Genomic DNA, 16,186 nt, shown 5'->3' with positions numbered 1-16,186 from the left:
GCAACCTTTGTCCTTTTGACATCTGTCTTTTGCTGACATGTCGACCAAATTTTGACTCTATTGATTTTCTTTAGCTTAAGGCTTTGAATGAGAGGACAGAAAAATAGCAGATCACCCTTTAATGTAGTCCTTCTATCACTAAGTTACCATTCAAAAAAAATTTTATTTTTAAAAATTAATGCAGATGAACTGTGTGCAGTTCATATTTTTTTTATCTTTTTGTGGTAAATGCAGGAGAAATATGTGCAGATCTGGTCTACAATTTTTTTGATGCTGTTCACCTTTAATCTGCATTTGACTGCTAAATTTTTTATCTACATTTATTCTGCTTGATCTGCTTGAACCACTTGATCTGCTCTGCATTACTTGCTTTCTCTATTCAAGGCCTAATTCATTTTACAAAATAACCAAACCGTATTCTCTGTATCGGTACGAGGTGTGAAAGATGTTAAACCGAGACCAAACCGTAAAATTCAGTACATTCGGATAAAATTTGCATCCCGAGAAAGTCAGAAAACCATCATTTTCAGGGAAAACTCAAAACAGAGAGGAGTGTGGTGTGTGATTAGATAAATAAGGAAAACAAAATCGTTTGCTTCCATATCTGAAAGACTCTTCTCTAATGGCAGCTACAACGAGACGGTTGCTTCAGTATGCGTCTAAAAGAGTTTCTACCTACGCCGGAGTGCGGCGGAGCTATGGCGGTGTTCCGCAGTCGAACTCCAAATCTCCTCCGTCTTCTTCTTCTCAGCGATTGATTGATTTAGAATCTGAATTCAGTGCCCACAAGTAAATTCTCTCTCTTTCCTTTTTTTTTCTTCTTTTTCTCAAGTTTTGTTTTTTTCTTTATCTCCGCTTTGAATATATCGTCGATGAAATCAAGAAAATTTTATCTGTTGGGGGTCTGAGGTTCGTTTGTTTCGATCACAAGTATCTGTTGATCTCTCGGTTCTTGGTTTGATTACATGATTGTAGCTTATATTATATTATTTGATATGCGATAGTAGAAAAAGGAGTAAGAGCTGTGTTTGTTATTGATTAAGTAGATCCATGTTGAGGCGTAATCAATCTGATAACCTTTGATTGTAAAACTTTTGCTTCTTCTTGATGTTGTAAATCCTGCTAATTAGCTTTCTTCTGTAAAATTTCTCTTGTATATGTTTAAAAAATCCAGTTACCATCCGGTTCCGGTTGTGTTTTCTCGTGGAAATGGCTCAACTATATGGGACCCTGAAGGAAAGAGATACATTGATTTTCTTGCTGCTTATTCCGCAGTTAATCAGGTAATCATAATAGTTCCTTAAAGCGCCTCGCTTCTCTTAAATATGCAAGTTATGGAAAGTTTCATACTTTTTCAATTTATTGTTTTTGTTCCAGTGTGAGATCTTATGTTTTTTTCTTTTTCTAATACCGATGCAGGGACATTGCCATCCTAAGATCATGAAGGCGTTGCAGGAACAAGTGGAGAAACTCACTTTAAGTTCACGAGCGTTTTATAACGATAAGTTCCCGGTGTTTGCAGAGCGTCTCACAAATATGTTTGGTTATGATATGGTGCTTCCTATGAACACTGGTGCTGAAGGTGTCGAAACCGCTTTGAAATTAGCAAGAAAATGGGGTCATGAAAATAAAAATATTCCCAAAGATGAGGTACAGGCTTTTCAAGTTTCTTTCTTTTTTTAAGAATTGTTATATACATTAGCGATATTAAAAAGTTTGGAAAACTATTCTTACAGGCTATAATCGTCTCTTGTTGTGGCTGCTTTCATGGTCGTACATTAGCAGTTATCTCCATGAGTTGTGACAATGATGCTACTCGTGGATTTGGACCATTGTTGCCTGGGAATCTTAAAGTTGATTTTGGTGACGCCGATTCACTTAAGAAAATCTTTCAAGGTATGAGAATTTCATTTCCGAGATTATGATTACGCTTGAGCTAGTTGATCATGTTTTTGTCATGGTAACTGCAGAAAAGGGAGATAAAATAGCTGGATTTCTATTCGAGCCCATTCAAGGTGAAGCTGGAGTAAGTCCTTCTCTTGAGCTATATTAATCTTTATGAATTATTATTTAGAGGATGAATTAAACTGGTTTTGTTTCTAAAATTGTTTCAAATGGCTTTGGTTTAGGTTATTATTCCCCCTGATGGTTATTTAAAGTCTGTAAGAGAACTCTGCACAAAACACAATGTTTTGATGATAGCGGATGAAGTACAAAGCGGTTTAGCAAGATCCGGAAAGATGTTAGCTTGTGACTGGGAAGATATTCGTCCTGACATGGTGGTATGTTCTTTTACCTTTTCTAAGCTCTTTATTTTTCACTTTCTTTACAATTTCTCCCCATGGCAAAGCTATTACATAGATTAATATTTCAAATCTTGAATCTGTTTCTTGAAAGATACTTGGGAAAGCATTAGGTGGAGGAGTAATTCCAGTAAGTGTGGTGCTTGCGGATAAAGATGTGATGCTTCATATCAAACCTGGCCAACACGGAAGGTTCGCATAGGCTTTACTTCAACTCTTCTTACTAACTGAAATTGGCATTTTAAGAACATTATATTGGTTTGATTAATGCGGTTAAGCTTCTTCTGTTTTTGTATCCTTGATTGTCAAAATCAGCACATTTGGTGGGAACCCTTTAGCTAGTGCTGTAGCTATGGCTTCTTTAGACGTTATCGAGGAAGAGAAACTCGTGGAAAGGTACCATTTTTACTTTCTAAATTGATTTGTGTTTTTTAGATCAAAATATTCAGTTCTTGTTGTGATTTGAATCTTATAGATCAGCAAGTCTTGGAGATGAGCTGAGGATTCAACTGAATGAAATCAAGAAACAGTTTCCAAAATACATAAAGGAAGTACGAGGAAGGGGATTGTTTAATGCGGTTGAGTTCAATAGCGAAAGCTTATCTCCGGTTTCAGCTTATGATATTTGCTTGAGCTTGAAGGAGAGAGGAGTCTTGGCTAAACCGACTCACAACACTATTGTCCGGTTAACTCCACCGCTCTCCATAAGGTAAATTTCAAAACAGCAGAACCGGTCTGGTTTATTCAGCAGTTTTATTCTCATCGGTTTATCGATTAAATCAATTGTTGATTTTTTTCTTTTCTTTTGCCAGCTCTGATGAACTACGAGAAGGCTCTAAGGCTCTTCGCGATGTTCTTGAGCTCGATCTTCCGAATCTGCGGAAAATCAATTCCGGTAAGACCCCGGTTTCTCATTTAACCGAGTGTGATCGCTGCGGAAGAAGCCTCTATGCTTGAACCGGATGCGGAGCTTGATTATGGTCTGGTTTAATTTGATTGTTTGTATCTTGTTTATATATAGGACACAACACCGGTTCGGTATAAGATAGATAAGGTCGAACCGGATTGTACCGAACTCAGTAGAAACAACTCTAGTTTATTTCTGGTTTGGCGTTAAATAAACCCGATTTGGCTGTTTGCACAATTATCGCTTTAACGGTTATATTTTCTGGTACGGAAATTAAAAAGAAGAATAAAACCGCAGGTCCTTTATGTAGTTATTTTTTTTTTTTTTCCATCCAATAATTTTATTAACTATCAGAGTGAAGATCAAAGTTTAGACTGTTGTAAAAAGCTTGGACAATAACTAAAGACCTCCCATGGAGCTGGCCAGCTGGGTGTACAACAATTGTTTTTGCTAGAATGTCTGCGCAGGTGTTCTGTTCTAGATGGTGAAATGAGAATGTCATTGATGTAAACATACGACGCCATTCTTTTTCTTATACGAATTTTCTGAGTCCTTTTATAGAATTACTTTTTATTTGGTAGAAATTTTTATAGAATTACTAATTAAAAAAAAATGTTTAAACTTTGTCCCCTTTGTTGAACTTCTATCAATCTAATCTTTCTAGCGTTTAAAACTATTTTTCATGTATTGTGAAATATGATTTATTTATTTTCAATTTTAAACTTTTAATTGGTCATTTATATTAAAATACAATTATATTAAGAAATTTAATTAATATTGTAATAGCGACGTAGATCTTATATTTCCACAAGAAATTATGGAAAATTGATATTTTCATTATGCTGCCTGTTTTCATAAATGTATCATAATATGTATGGAATTATGGGTGTAGTACTAATGTATATATGTACACGTGTTGGCATGTGTATGTAGATATTGATACGGGACATGAAATCATGAATAAACATATGTTTGTCTTCTATAATTGCTCAACCCCAAAAACATGTTGAGGCGTGGAACCCCATATGATTGGTTGGCTCTCCAATTTAAAAATTACATTATCATAGTAACCTGATCAAACATAAACAAGTCTATAAATTGCCCGCACAGCTGTGGTCTAGTGGTAAGGAAGAATTGGAGAAAGATTGGAAGGAACTACTCCAGGTTCGATTTACCCTGGAAACAAAAATCATGGTTGTGTGGAAAATCTGTTAGTTGGGCATTGACCCAATTGGCTTACCTGGTAGTCAGAAATGCAGGCAGCTTGACTACTCATGACATTAGTTAGAAAGCATTCCAAACTCGGGACAGATAGTGTGGTGACCTTTCAGGAAGAAATCCACTCTGAAACACTTCGGTGCGTTTTTACCGGGGCTGACCGGATCAGCCGATAGGATTTATCAAAAAAAAAAAGTCTATAAATTACTATCTGAAAAATGGTATTAATTATTTACATTTTCTTTTATAAATCTAGTGGGAGAATATTACTCTTTTCTTTTTGTCAAGTATACAATAAAGCTATGTAGAAGGAAGAAACTTAGATGTTTCATTGGTGATTCTGCATTTAATAGTCACATGTGTCTCTATTGTATCCTAACATTTTGCAACGCCGAGGCGTGTGAAATGGGAAACACACACATGATACAACGTGCATAGTATCGCATAATGAAACACATGACTTGTCTAGTCACTAGTTCATTATGCATATCTTATTCGTTTTAATTTATAACGAAGTTCGGTAGGATATGCAGATAAACTAATAAGTTTGATAGTTACCGGTTGCATAAGGAAGATATTATAGACAGACATAAAAATATTGTCATTTAGTCAACAATCGGATAATTATATAAATACATATCTGAATGTTTACGTACAATCTCTTTTAAGAGCTAACTACAACTACAAGTATGTTTTTCCAAACCGTCAGCAAAAGAATTTTTTAGTCGTTTTATTTTCTAACACCAATATGTCTTTTTTGTAACCAACCAGCCATATCATAAAAATTTTAAAAACTATATTATGAAATTAAAAATATCAAAATATCACCTACTATATTATTTATATTAGAAAAAATTTCGTCTTCTATATCCTCAGGATGTGTTGTTTATCCACCAGTTTAATTTTCAGAATTATATAATTTGATTTCGGTAGTTTTTGTAATTATTTTTTTTGTATAAAATGTATAGATGACAAAATATATGTATATAGTATATACAGTAGAACCTCTATAAATTAATATTCTTTAAATTAATAAAATTTTCCGATCCCAAGTTGGGCTGGTGTAAAAAATGATACAATTTGATAAAATAATAAGATAATGCTTTTTTTTTGAAATCTTATGTAAAATATAGTCTCATTAATATCATAAATTAATAATGATATAAACTAAAATATATATATATATATACATATATATCTAAGAAAATTTAGTGAAATATGACTCTATTATTGTTTGTCTATTCTTGAATTTGCATTCTTGTTGGAGTTCATCTATAATCTTTTTCATTGCATCAAATTTTTTTTTGTGTTGTTTTCTCAAATTACATCTAAAAATTGTGGAGCGTCTTAGACGAGATAGTTGCTTTCTTACGTGTACTTGGTTCTAAAAATACCGGAATATCTTTTTGGATTTCATCATGAAGAATAATAACAATTATTTCTTCAAAACCTTGAACTTCTAAATATTAATCATTTTCACCTAGATAACCTAGTAAACTATTTACATCAATTATATTAGGATAACCGAAATATAAATTAAGAAAATCTTATAAAAGTGTGAATTATAACAAAATATCTTATTTTCCATAAAAATATTAAAAACTATAAAAATTAAAAAATCTCTTCATAAATTCAGAGAATATTAATTTATCGATAAATTAATAATAATTAATTTATCGATAACTTAAAACCTCTATAAATTAATAAAATTTCATGGTCCATACTTTATTAATTTATAGAGGTTTTACTCTATTAGGTATTAGAGTCTAAAGTCCCACATCGGAAGAGATAACAAATTTTGAGCAATATATAAAGAATATGACAATTCTTTGCTCTTGAGATAACTTTTGGGACTTTTTTTTTTTTGGGACTAGTTAGGACATATTCAGCGAGTAATTTCTCACAAAAAATAGGATTCTACTTGTGTGATCCATATAAGTGTTTATGCCTTGTTGTGGTATTGACGTATTGTTGTGTTGAACTACATTAGGAATGTAGTCTAACAAATCCCAAAAACTATAGGAAACCATCCAATACACAGACTGTCCAAACCTAATATCTCGAAAATACCAATTTTTTATAGGGAATTGTTGGTTGATCCTAACCATAGATTATGATACCATATTAGAAATGTAGTATAATCAATCTAAAATGTTAGCTCAACAAAGAAATATTACCAATTTACCACATTCTTTTATATGTTACCTAAAAATATTGTTATCCCATCTTATATGAGACTTAAGACTCTAATCTCAAGCAAAATGCAAATACCATTCATTCTCACGTGGCACAGCTACCTATAAATTTGATATTCTTCTATATTTATCAAAATGACAATAAATACATTTTTGGCAATATATACATTCTTATTACACAAAAAAATTAAAATATATAATTGTCATATCAGTTGTTGATTGACAAAAGAAAAAAAAAAACACTTCACGCATCACACGCGCTCATTTTGAAACGACGCGCTTTAAAGTAGAGACAAAACCTCGTGGATCTATCTCCTCCCACCATTTGATTTTTTATTTATTTTCATCTTCTCTCTAGAAACATCTCCGAAATGCGTTATCTTCTCCAAAAGCTCAGATTCTGATTCTGAATCAATCTCTCACAAACCCTAGAAAATTCCCCCCCCCCCCCCTCTAAAATTCTCATAGATCCATGGCCGTTATTGTCCACCGCTCAGATCCACCGTCACGGATCCATCCCGAACCACCTCAAACCCTAGAAATCGACCACTTCGATCGTCTCCCTGACTCAATCCTCCTCCTCGTTTTCAACAAAATCGGCGACGTCAAAGCTCTCGGACGATGCTGCGTCGTCTCTAGAAGATTTCATTCTCTCGTTCCTCAAGTCGATAACGTCGTCGTTCGTGTCGATTGCGTCATCTCCGATGACGACTCGTCGTCTCTATCGTCAATCAAATCTCGCTCCGCTGCTTCTTCCGGATCGTTCTCCGCTATATTCCGTCTTGTTGTCGGTGGCATTGTGAAGCCGTTACAAGCTTTAGGTCAATTCCTTGGTACCAAGAGATCTTCATGCGGTGGTTCTGGATCGTCTTCTTTGTCTATTAGTGGTGGTGATGATGAAGGTGGAGAGATCGAGCAAGGAGGTGTTACGCATCATTCTCCTACGCAGGTTTTGAAAAACTTCGATGAGATTCGTTACTTGCGTATTGAGCTTCCTAGTGGTGAATTAGGGATTGATGATGGAGTTTTGTTGAAATGGAGAGCTGAATTTGGTTCTACTCTTGATAATTGTGTGATTCTCGGTGCTTCTTCTGTGATTCAACCCAATCCAATGAGAAATTCTCAAGCTTGTGATACTACAATCGTTGAAGCGTCTGCCTCTGACGATAACGGGAGTATACCGGAATCGTTTTACACAAACGGAGGTTTGAAACTGCGTGTTGTATGGACTATTAGCTCTTTGATTGCTGCATCTGCACGACATTACTTGTTACAGCCGATCATCGCGGAACATAAGACGCTTGATAGTTTAGTTCTCACTGATTCTGATGGGCAAGGTGTGCTTTGTATGAACAGAGATCAGCTAGAAGAACTTAGGGTGAAACCATTATCAGCTTCCTCTGCTTCCAAGAGGACACTTGTGCCTGCTCTGAACATGAGGCTTTGGTATGCGCCAACTTTGGAGTTGCCTGATGGAACTGTGTTAAAAGGTGCGACTTTGGTTGCGATAAGACCTAGCGAGTCGAAAAAGGAAGTTTCTGATATCTCTTGGGTATCTTCAGCTTTTGAAGAGCCTTATGAGACGGCTGCTAAGATGCTTGTTAAGAGAAGGACTTACTGCCTAGAAATGAACTCGTTCTAGCTTGTACGGTTTAAGTCGGAATCTGAGGTAAGATATTGCTCCTGTCCTCTAATCTGTTTATGAAGTGAAATGAGAAAGCTTTTTATGCGAGAATCAATTTCCTTGTGCCTGCATTGGTAATAATAGCTTATCAACAACATTAGGAGCTTGAGAATACCAATCAGCTGTTTATGAAGTCATTTGAGAACATCATTTGGCAAGAAGAATTGATTTCCTTCCCTCTTGTGGAAACCATTAGGATTTGATCTTTCTGCATTGGTAAAGCTTTGAAGATGAGTTTAGGTGTCACTGCTACATCTTACTGCATTGCATTTAATGTCTAGTTAAGCATTTGTGATCATAGATTGATAACAGAAATTGGGATTTACGTTGTGTAATCTTTACAAATGTCTTTCACTATTTATGAAAGCACATAGATTTCTCATTGTTATGATTTATTGTATATCAGGGAATCCGATGGCTCGATTCAGAAATGTTGCATATAATCCTATCATGGGGAAGCAGAGAATGGAATAAAATCGAAGTTTTGATGAATCCAGACAACAAGTTTTGCTGCCTACTGCATCTGCTAGCTAGTTTTTTCCTTGAAGCATATGCTTTTGCAGGATCTCGCAATCATATATATATATCAACAAATTATAGATATCATGTACGAGTTTTCTTTTGTTTTTGTTTTGTCTTTGTTAGTTACTTTAAAAAGTCTTCTCCTTTGCTTGCTCTTCTCTATTTATGTGAATATTTGTAGGTATTGCTTATTCACCTGTCATTATTATACAAAGTAATCTAAGATTGTAGTTTGCGAATTGTTCTATTTCTGTTCAGTAATTTTTTTGTAGAACTGTTAAACAAAAAAAAAAAAAAAAAAACTACAACAATGGCAGATTCACTGAAAAGAAAACTTTAGTTGAGATTGTTGAATGGCAAATTTTTTTGTTTAAAAAGGGGAAAGTAGATTAAGGTGTGGTTGTGCGGGTTGCAACGCAAAAGTCGTGGAAACGAAATTAGGTTCCAAGTGTTTGGCTTTTATTCTGTATGAGCTCTGCAAGATGAAACATGCCAAGTTCTTTGCTATGGCTCAACACATTGCATGAGATAGAAAACTCTAAACCTTACTTCTATTCTTTCCCGACCAGATTCTGTGGTTTCTATTAATTCTTTTCAGCTTAGCTGTGTAAAGAACCAAATTCTTAATCCTTATAGAGTTTTAGTAAAAAATTATCCTTGTAGGTACGGACGTACGGTATTTATTTTCACTAAAATAAGTACTGTATTAGTTTTGTGCTAACAAATGTATGGTGTTTTTAAACGTATTTTTGTATTTTTTTCTGATTCAATATTTTGTTTTCTCCTCACTACGTTTTTACAGGAAGAGTGAACCTCGTAGTAGATACCATTTTGCTTCTTCATTCCCTTCTCTTCTGACAGTAAACGCTTAATCTGCTATTGCAAGAATAGAATCAGGTTCCACTTCCGTCCCATATAGTTCATCCATTAGGGCACACATATCCTGTTCGGTACTCCTAAGTATGTCTCCATATATGGGGAGAAAATAGATGTGGCATGGAATCTCTGTGATTTGGTCACACACTTTGTGGACCCAGTCCCGACGGGTGACAATAGGGATGCCGTCAGCATCTTGTGCATGTAATTTCTGCATTAACTCTGTCACTTCCTTTCGGAGGCCACAAACATCAGCTCCAAGTATTACCCCAACGAGCTTATCCTTGATTTTGACCACTTGGCTCAGTGATAACCACATGTCTTTATTCACCTCAAGGGTAGTTTTTGATGGAAGATTATCGGATATATATTTCTCATCTCCAAAAAACTGAGCAGAAGAAATGGACTTTGCGTTTGAGAACTTCTTTCTTGCTTCAACCGATTCTTCAACTTGAACATTCAAAGAGCTGGAAATTGATGAAGGCTTTAGTGGAGCAACATGGCTAAGAACTTGTGCATCAGCACCGCTTTGTCCTTGAGATCGCAAGTGGTCCTTAAAAGAAGTAGCAGGAATAACTTTGTCCGGTTTCTGGTCGTAGAGATTCCCCTTAGTAGTAAGCTTCTGTGCACCAAGACCACCAGTTTTTCCTGCCCGTCTAGCACCAATAGTGTTGGAAGTTGATCCTTTGCTCAATAAGGAACAAGAGACAATGAAGGAAGAAGATGCTGAGGTGATTGAGCAGAGAGATTCATAAGCAGATGTAGGAGAAAAGAAGAAGAGGAAGAAGCGTAAGAAGAAGAAGAAGAGTTGTAGAAGTGTTGTGTCGTGGAGGAAGAAGAAGAAAGAAGTAAAAGGCTTTGGGCCAGAAGTTAGTGAAGGCCCATATATATGTTAATGGGTTTAGTTGTTGTATTTTGTGTTGGTGAAATGAAACAATTAAGATAAGGTATCTAGGTTAAGATAAGATGTCATATAAATATGTTTGTGTGTCTGTAAGAACACTTTAAGGAAGTAAGAAGTAAAAAAGGTTAAAAGTGGCTGCTTCTAGATCTATTTCCAACATGGTATCAGAGCTTCAAAGTTCTTGGTGACCTGGAACCTGCACAAGAAACAAAAGAAAGTTAGAGGCACAAGCTGGTTCACAAGAGCACAGCAAAAGGAAACGAGAAAAGAAAAAAAAAAAAAAAGGGAAGAAGCAAAAATCAGGTAACCTCTAAGACTGCAACTAGTCGTAAGATAAAAATGCAGAATGTTCAAGTGGTTCCAGTGTTTGATGGAAAGAACTATAGTCTATGGGTTATAAAGATGAAGGCTATACTTAAGTCTAAGGGTTTATGGAAGGTAGTTACAGAAGGTATCCCAGTATCACCTAAGTTAACTACTCCCACACAAGATGAAAAGAAAAGAATGATAGACTGGGAAGAGTTAGAGATGAAGGATCAAACTGCTTTACGGTTGTTGTTTAGCGCTGTTTCTGAAGAAATATTTAGTAGTCACTTATCTGTCACTGAAACCTCAAAGGATGCATGGGATGTACTTCAACTAAGGTTCCTAGGTGACTCAAAAGGTTCCATGATAATGCTACAGAGGCTGAGAGCAAACTTCTACAACCTGAAACAAGATGAAAGAGAAACCATTAAAGACTTTGCTAGAAGAGTCGCAGATTTGGTAAATGAGATGAGAGCTCATGGAGAAGAAATGGCAGAATCTATTGTGGTGTCTAAAATCTTGTGCTCACTTCAAGAAAGGTTTGACTCCTATGTGGGGGTCATAGAACAGACAAAGGACCTTGCAGTTGTAACTGTGGCTGAAGTAATCAACTCCCTACAAGGACAAGAGAAGAGATTAGATGACAGAAATGGTGGAAACGCAGAAGGTGCATTTGCAGCAAGGTTTCAGAAATTCAAAAATGTTCAAAATATGCAAGACACATTCAGGTCAGAATCATCTCAGTCAAAGTGGTGTAGCATATGCAGGAAAAACAATCACAGTGAGGAAGAGTGCTACTACAACAAAAACAAGACAACAAGCACACAACAAAACATGCAAGTCAGACCTAGAGGAAGCTGTTTTGTTTGTGGAAAGCTGGGACACTATGCTAGAGACTGCAGACTCAAGCACAATCAAACCCAGATGCAAGCTCAAGCAGAACAACAAAGTCAAACACCAATAAACAGAAAAGACCAAGAAGAAGACAACCAAGAAGAAGGGTTGTTTACAGCAACTCATGACCATATCTCAAGCAATGGTAATATCTGGTTGACTGAAAGTGGAGCTACATGTCACATGGCCAAAGAAGAAAGCTGGTTCTCTATGTTGAACAAAAACATTAGGAGAGGTGTAAGGTTGTGCAATGATGATGTTATTCAAGCTAAAGGAAAAGGTACAGTCACTGTAATGACTGAGACTGGTAAAAGAACAATAAGGGATGTTCTTTATGTACCTAGCCTGAAACACAACTATCTAAGTGTTCCTCAACTGATGAAGAGTGGCTACGGGATGATGTTCAACTCATCAGGATGCATAATCACTAGTCAAGAAGGACAAAAGATACTAGAGGCACCCATGAGAGATGAATGTTATTCTATTGAGTTTCAGAAAATGAAGAAAGAGAGAAAGCAAGGAGAGACATCACAAGAGAAGGCAGAAACAAGACCTAGAGGGTATGTGGAAGAATCTGGAGAAACTGGGCCTGCAAAACTGCAATCTCAAAACAGTGAGATTGAAGAAGTGATAAATCTTACTGTAAATGGTTACTACCAAGAGGGAGAATCTAGTAACAGCCATCAAAGAATGAATAAGTGTCTGATGGTAGAGTGTGTAGAATCAGAATCCAAAAATCAACAAAGTCAGATTCTAAATGAATTCATTGGGATTATGAATTACGAACCTGTTGTGATTCAGAGAGAGGAGGATGCTGCAATCATGGAGCATGAAACTGAAGATCTCAAGGTGTTGTGCGAAGAGAATTCCAACCAGAGGAAGAACAAGTCACCGAGCATGGAAGAGCTATTGGACGTATATGATGCTTATGTTGAGACTAAGAAGGAACATAAAGGATTGCAAGCAGCGTTGAAAAAGGAAAACGGTTCAGATAGTATAAAATCAGAATGTGTCAAGGCCTTGTTAAGACATAAGCGAATTGAAGAAGAGAAATCAGAGTTACCATCAAAACCAGAAGAGATTAACAAGAGCAAGGTCCAGACTGATGACTCCATAGATCACTCATCCTGCAACAATCGACAAAAAGCTAATGTTCTAAAATCTCTGAAGCTCAAACAATCTATGAAAGGAAAACAGAGAAATTCAAGCATTATACCTGAAGTGTATGGACCAGAGATCATCACAATTGATGAGGGAGATGGAGACTGTGTGAAGGTTGCTGCAGACAGGTACCTGCAGGAGAAAGAGTTGAATTACATCAAGAGAGAGAAGAAGAAGCTAAAGATTATGGAGAGAAATCGAATTCAAAGGGCAAATAAGAAAGAAAACAAGAGGAAGACTCGAGATATGAAAAAGAAGGAGAAGAGGGAGAGAGAAAAGAAGAACTCAAGCTCACGACACTCACATGAAATGGAGATTGATGCTTCGACTTGCAATGAGACTAACATGCAGAATAAGAAGCCTCAGATTGCATAAACACATGGCAAAAACAAGGGATCAGTCATGATGAGATCAGAATCTGGGTCAAACTCAATCAAGATTGCTAAGGTAAAGAATGAAACAATAAGGGAGAAAGATAAGTTACCTGTGAGTTGTGTAGATGTTGCAGAAGGGATCTATGGCTTGCAATGCTTGCAAGAGAACCTGCAGGACAAGAACAAGCATCAGGTTTCAGTCAAGGTCGAAGAGAATGCAAGAGATTTCAAGCAAATGGCCAGATCCGGAAAAATGAAGAGTTATATCAAACCTGATGAGATTGGCGAGATAAAGACAATGAGGGAGCAAAAGAACCTACCGGTGAGCTATGCTGATATCCTGAGAGGCATAGGACCAGGAATTAAGAACCAAATCAAAGAAGTTGCAGAAACAAAGAGAATCAATTTCTTAGGTCAGATTTTGGGGATTGAGCAAAAGGATCAAGAGGGAGTGTTGGAAGTTGATCCTTTGCTCAATAAGGAACAAGAGACAATGAAGGAAGAAGATGCTGAGGTGATTAAGAGCAGAGAGATTCATAAGCAGATGTAGGAGAAAAGAAGAAGAGGAAGAAGCGTAAGAAGAAGAAGAAGAGTTGTAGAAGTGTTGTGTCGTGGAGGAAGAAGAAGAAAGAAGTAAAAGGCTTTGGGCCAGAAGTTAGTGAAGGCCCATATATATGTTAATGGGTTTAGTTGTTGTATTTTGTGTTGGTGAAATGAAACAATTAAGATAAGGTATCTAGGTTAAGATAAGATGTCATATAAATATGTTTGTGTGTCTGTAAGAACACTTTAAGGAAGTAAGAAGTAAAAAAGGTTAAAAGTGGCTGCTTCTAGATCTATTTCCAACAAATAGTTCTAAGTTTCTTAAACGTACTTGGCACATATGGAGTAGAAGAAGTGGCACTGGTAATTTCGTGTTTAGAAGGAGGTAACTCTTCCTTGACAGCACAAGAAGAAACCTCATTAGAAGCTTTCGCAACTACAGGAGATGATGGTAGGGCAGCATTAATTTCTTCTGCAGTGACTTTATCAACTTCTGTAGCAAGAATCTACTTATACAAAGCAGCCGCTCTTGACGACGTGTACTTAGCCTCTATTTTGCCATCGTCCGTCCATCCATGTTGCTTGAAGAACACCTGAGCGAGGTTGTTGCCACCAAACATCATTGCCCTGAGCTGTTCAGGGCTCCATGAGTCTAAATTCGTTGACCTGACGAAGCTGATATGAACACCGAGGCTCCGATGAATGGCTGAACAATCGATGCATAGGAAAATCTCGTTGTAACCGATGCCCATGTTGTATTCTTCGCATTACAATCAAAGCATACCTTGTTCTCAGATTTTGCTTGCAATTTTCTGAAAACTATAGTTTTGTCGGTAAAATTGTGAGAAGCCATCGTAGACGAAATCTAGGGTTTGCTTTGTCAGAGACTAGAGAAAACAATATACCATGTCAAAATATAACAATCAAAATACAACAATATACCATGTCATATCATATTTCAAAAATAAATCAAAATTAAAATTAAAAAAAAAACAAAACAAATTAAATTAAAGAAACAAATTATGTAGATTTTTTATCAAAATTATGTCGATCTGATTTTATAAAAGATGATTAAGGTTTAAATTTTATTATTTATAAAAATATATGTGGGTTTGGATTTGTAAAAGAATGGTTAGGGTTTAGATTTTACTATTAAACGAAATTATATATCGGTTTGGATTTACAAAAGAGTGGTTAGGATTTAAATTTTACAATTAAACGAAATTATATGTCGGTTTGGATTTACAAAAGAGTGGTTAGGGTTTAGATTTTACAATTAAACAAAATTATATATGTCAGTTTGAGTTTACAAAAGAGTGGTTAGGGTTTATATTTTACAATTAAACAAAATTATATATCGATTTGGGTTTATAAAAAATAGTTAGGGTTTAGATGTTATAGTTAAAAAACTGTAATATAATGTTAAAATTAATAATTTTAAAATTGATTGATCTACATAAATTATTTCCTTAATTAAGACTTTTGGCATCAACTAGTGACCAAAATTTAGGAAAAAAGATGAGGAGGAATATCATACCTCTCTATTCCACAATTTTTCTCCCATTTGAAAGTAATATTTTTTCCCCTACATTCTTCAAAAAATAAGGAACAATAGAACAAAAATGTTCCTCCCCAAAATTGATGAGGAACAAATGGAACAAAAAAAAAGAACAAATATTAAAATTCGTTTATTTTATTTTTAAAATAAATAAAAATATGTTTATTATTAAAATTTCAGTTTTGTAATATAAAACTTTCATATTTTTACAATGTATTGACAGGAAAAATATTTCTGAAAGGAATTTTATGTTAAACTAATCTTAAAACTGTATTTGAAAACTGTATGAATAGTAAAACAAATTTAAATTACTCTTAAATTTTATTGTATGTTAATATTAATTATTAATATTAATTATTTATATCTAAAATTTAATGTACAAATTTTATTCTAAAATCAAATGTAAAACGTATTATATATATACATTAAAAATAATATAAGTATTTTTTATTGAAATTTGATTTATTTAATATTTAATATATTTTAAAAGACATTTTTATTGTTTGGTTACCTGTGCAGATTTTATTCATCAAAAACTGTTGATTCCATTCTGCATTAGTTTTTTTTTTGTGTGTTCTTCTAATGGTTACCAGTAGGTAGGCCTTTGTTTTGTTAAGAGGAAATGTTTTTAAAACCGGACCGGAAGGTGAATCGGAAGTCTTTCGGGTCATTGGGTCAACCGGTCGGACCGGTTGAACCACGGGTCAATGAGTTTATTGGTTTGTTTACATTTTATGAATA

The 16,186-nt window shown here is 35.2% G+C and overlaps 2 protein-coding genes and 1 pseudogene across 2 annotated transcripts; 2 read left to right on the top strand and 1 right to left on the bottom strand.

Moving 5' to 3' along the window:
- Positions 1-10: 10 nt before the first annotated feature.
- Positions 11-3,447, top strand: LOC104771879 (ornithine aminotransferase, mitochondrial). The gene is made up of 10 exons (XM_010496485.3): positions 11-789; positions 1,175-1,283; positions 1,420-1,650; positions 1,737-1,896; positions 1,971-2,026; positions 2,130-2,282; positions 2,398-2,495; positions 2,619-2,699; positions 2,779-3,012; positions 3,116-3,447. The coding sequence occupies exons 1-10, from the start codon at positions 623-625 to the stop codon at positions 3,258-3,260; spliced, it is 1,434 nt and encodes a 477-aa protein (XP_010494787.1). The 5' UTR covers positions 11-622; the 3' UTR covers positions 3,261-3,447.
- A 3,404-nt stretch (positions 3,448-6,851) lies between these two features.
- LOC104771878 (F-box protein At5g46170) lies at positions 6,852-9,068 on the top strand. The gene is made up of 2 exons (XM_087506621.1): positions 6,852-8,292; positions 8,714-9,068. The coding sequence occupies exon 1, from the start codon at positions 7,096-7,098 to the stop codon at positions 8,263-8,265; it is 1,170 nt and encodes a 389-aa protein (XP_087362747.1). The 5' UTR covers positions 6,852-7,095; the 3' UTR covers positions 8,266-8,292; positions 8,714-9,068.
- A 573-nt stretch (positions 9,069-9,641) lies between these two features.
- LOC104772891 (putative ADP-ribosylation factor GTPase-activating protein AGD8) lies at positions 9,642-14,777 on the bottom strand (annotated as a pseudogene).
- Between the last annotated feature and the right edge of the window lie 1,409 nt (positions 14,778-16,186).

This window comes from Camelina sativa, chromosome 20 (genome assembly GCF_030686135.1).
Source record: "Camelina sativa cultivar CO46 ecotype springtype chromosome 20, ASM3068613v1".
NCBI classification, from domain to species: Eukaryota; Viridiplantae; Streptophyta; class Magnoliopsida; order Brassicales; family Brassicaceae; genus Camelina; species Camelina sativa.
This window is presented reverse-complemented; position numbering and strand designations above follow the sequence as displayed.

Bases quoted from the DNA above. Each gene is read 5' to 3' on its own strand.
- LOC104771879 (XM_010496485.3), top strand. From the start codon at position 623: ATGGCAGCTACAACGAGACGGTTGCTTCAGTATGCGTCTAAAAGAGTT. The intron at 2,496-2,618 runs GTTCGCATAGGC...TGTCAAAATCAG, and splicing joins AAACCTGGCCAACACGGAAG to CACATTTGGTGGGAACCCTT. The intron at 3,013-3,115 runs GTAAATTTCAAA...TTCTTTTGCCAG, and splicing joins ACTCCACCGCTCTCCATAAG to CTCTGATGAACTACGAGAAG.
- LOC104771878 (XM_087506621.1), top strand. From the start codon at position 7,096: ATGGCCGTTATTGTCCACCGCTCAGATCCACCGTCACGGATCCATCCC.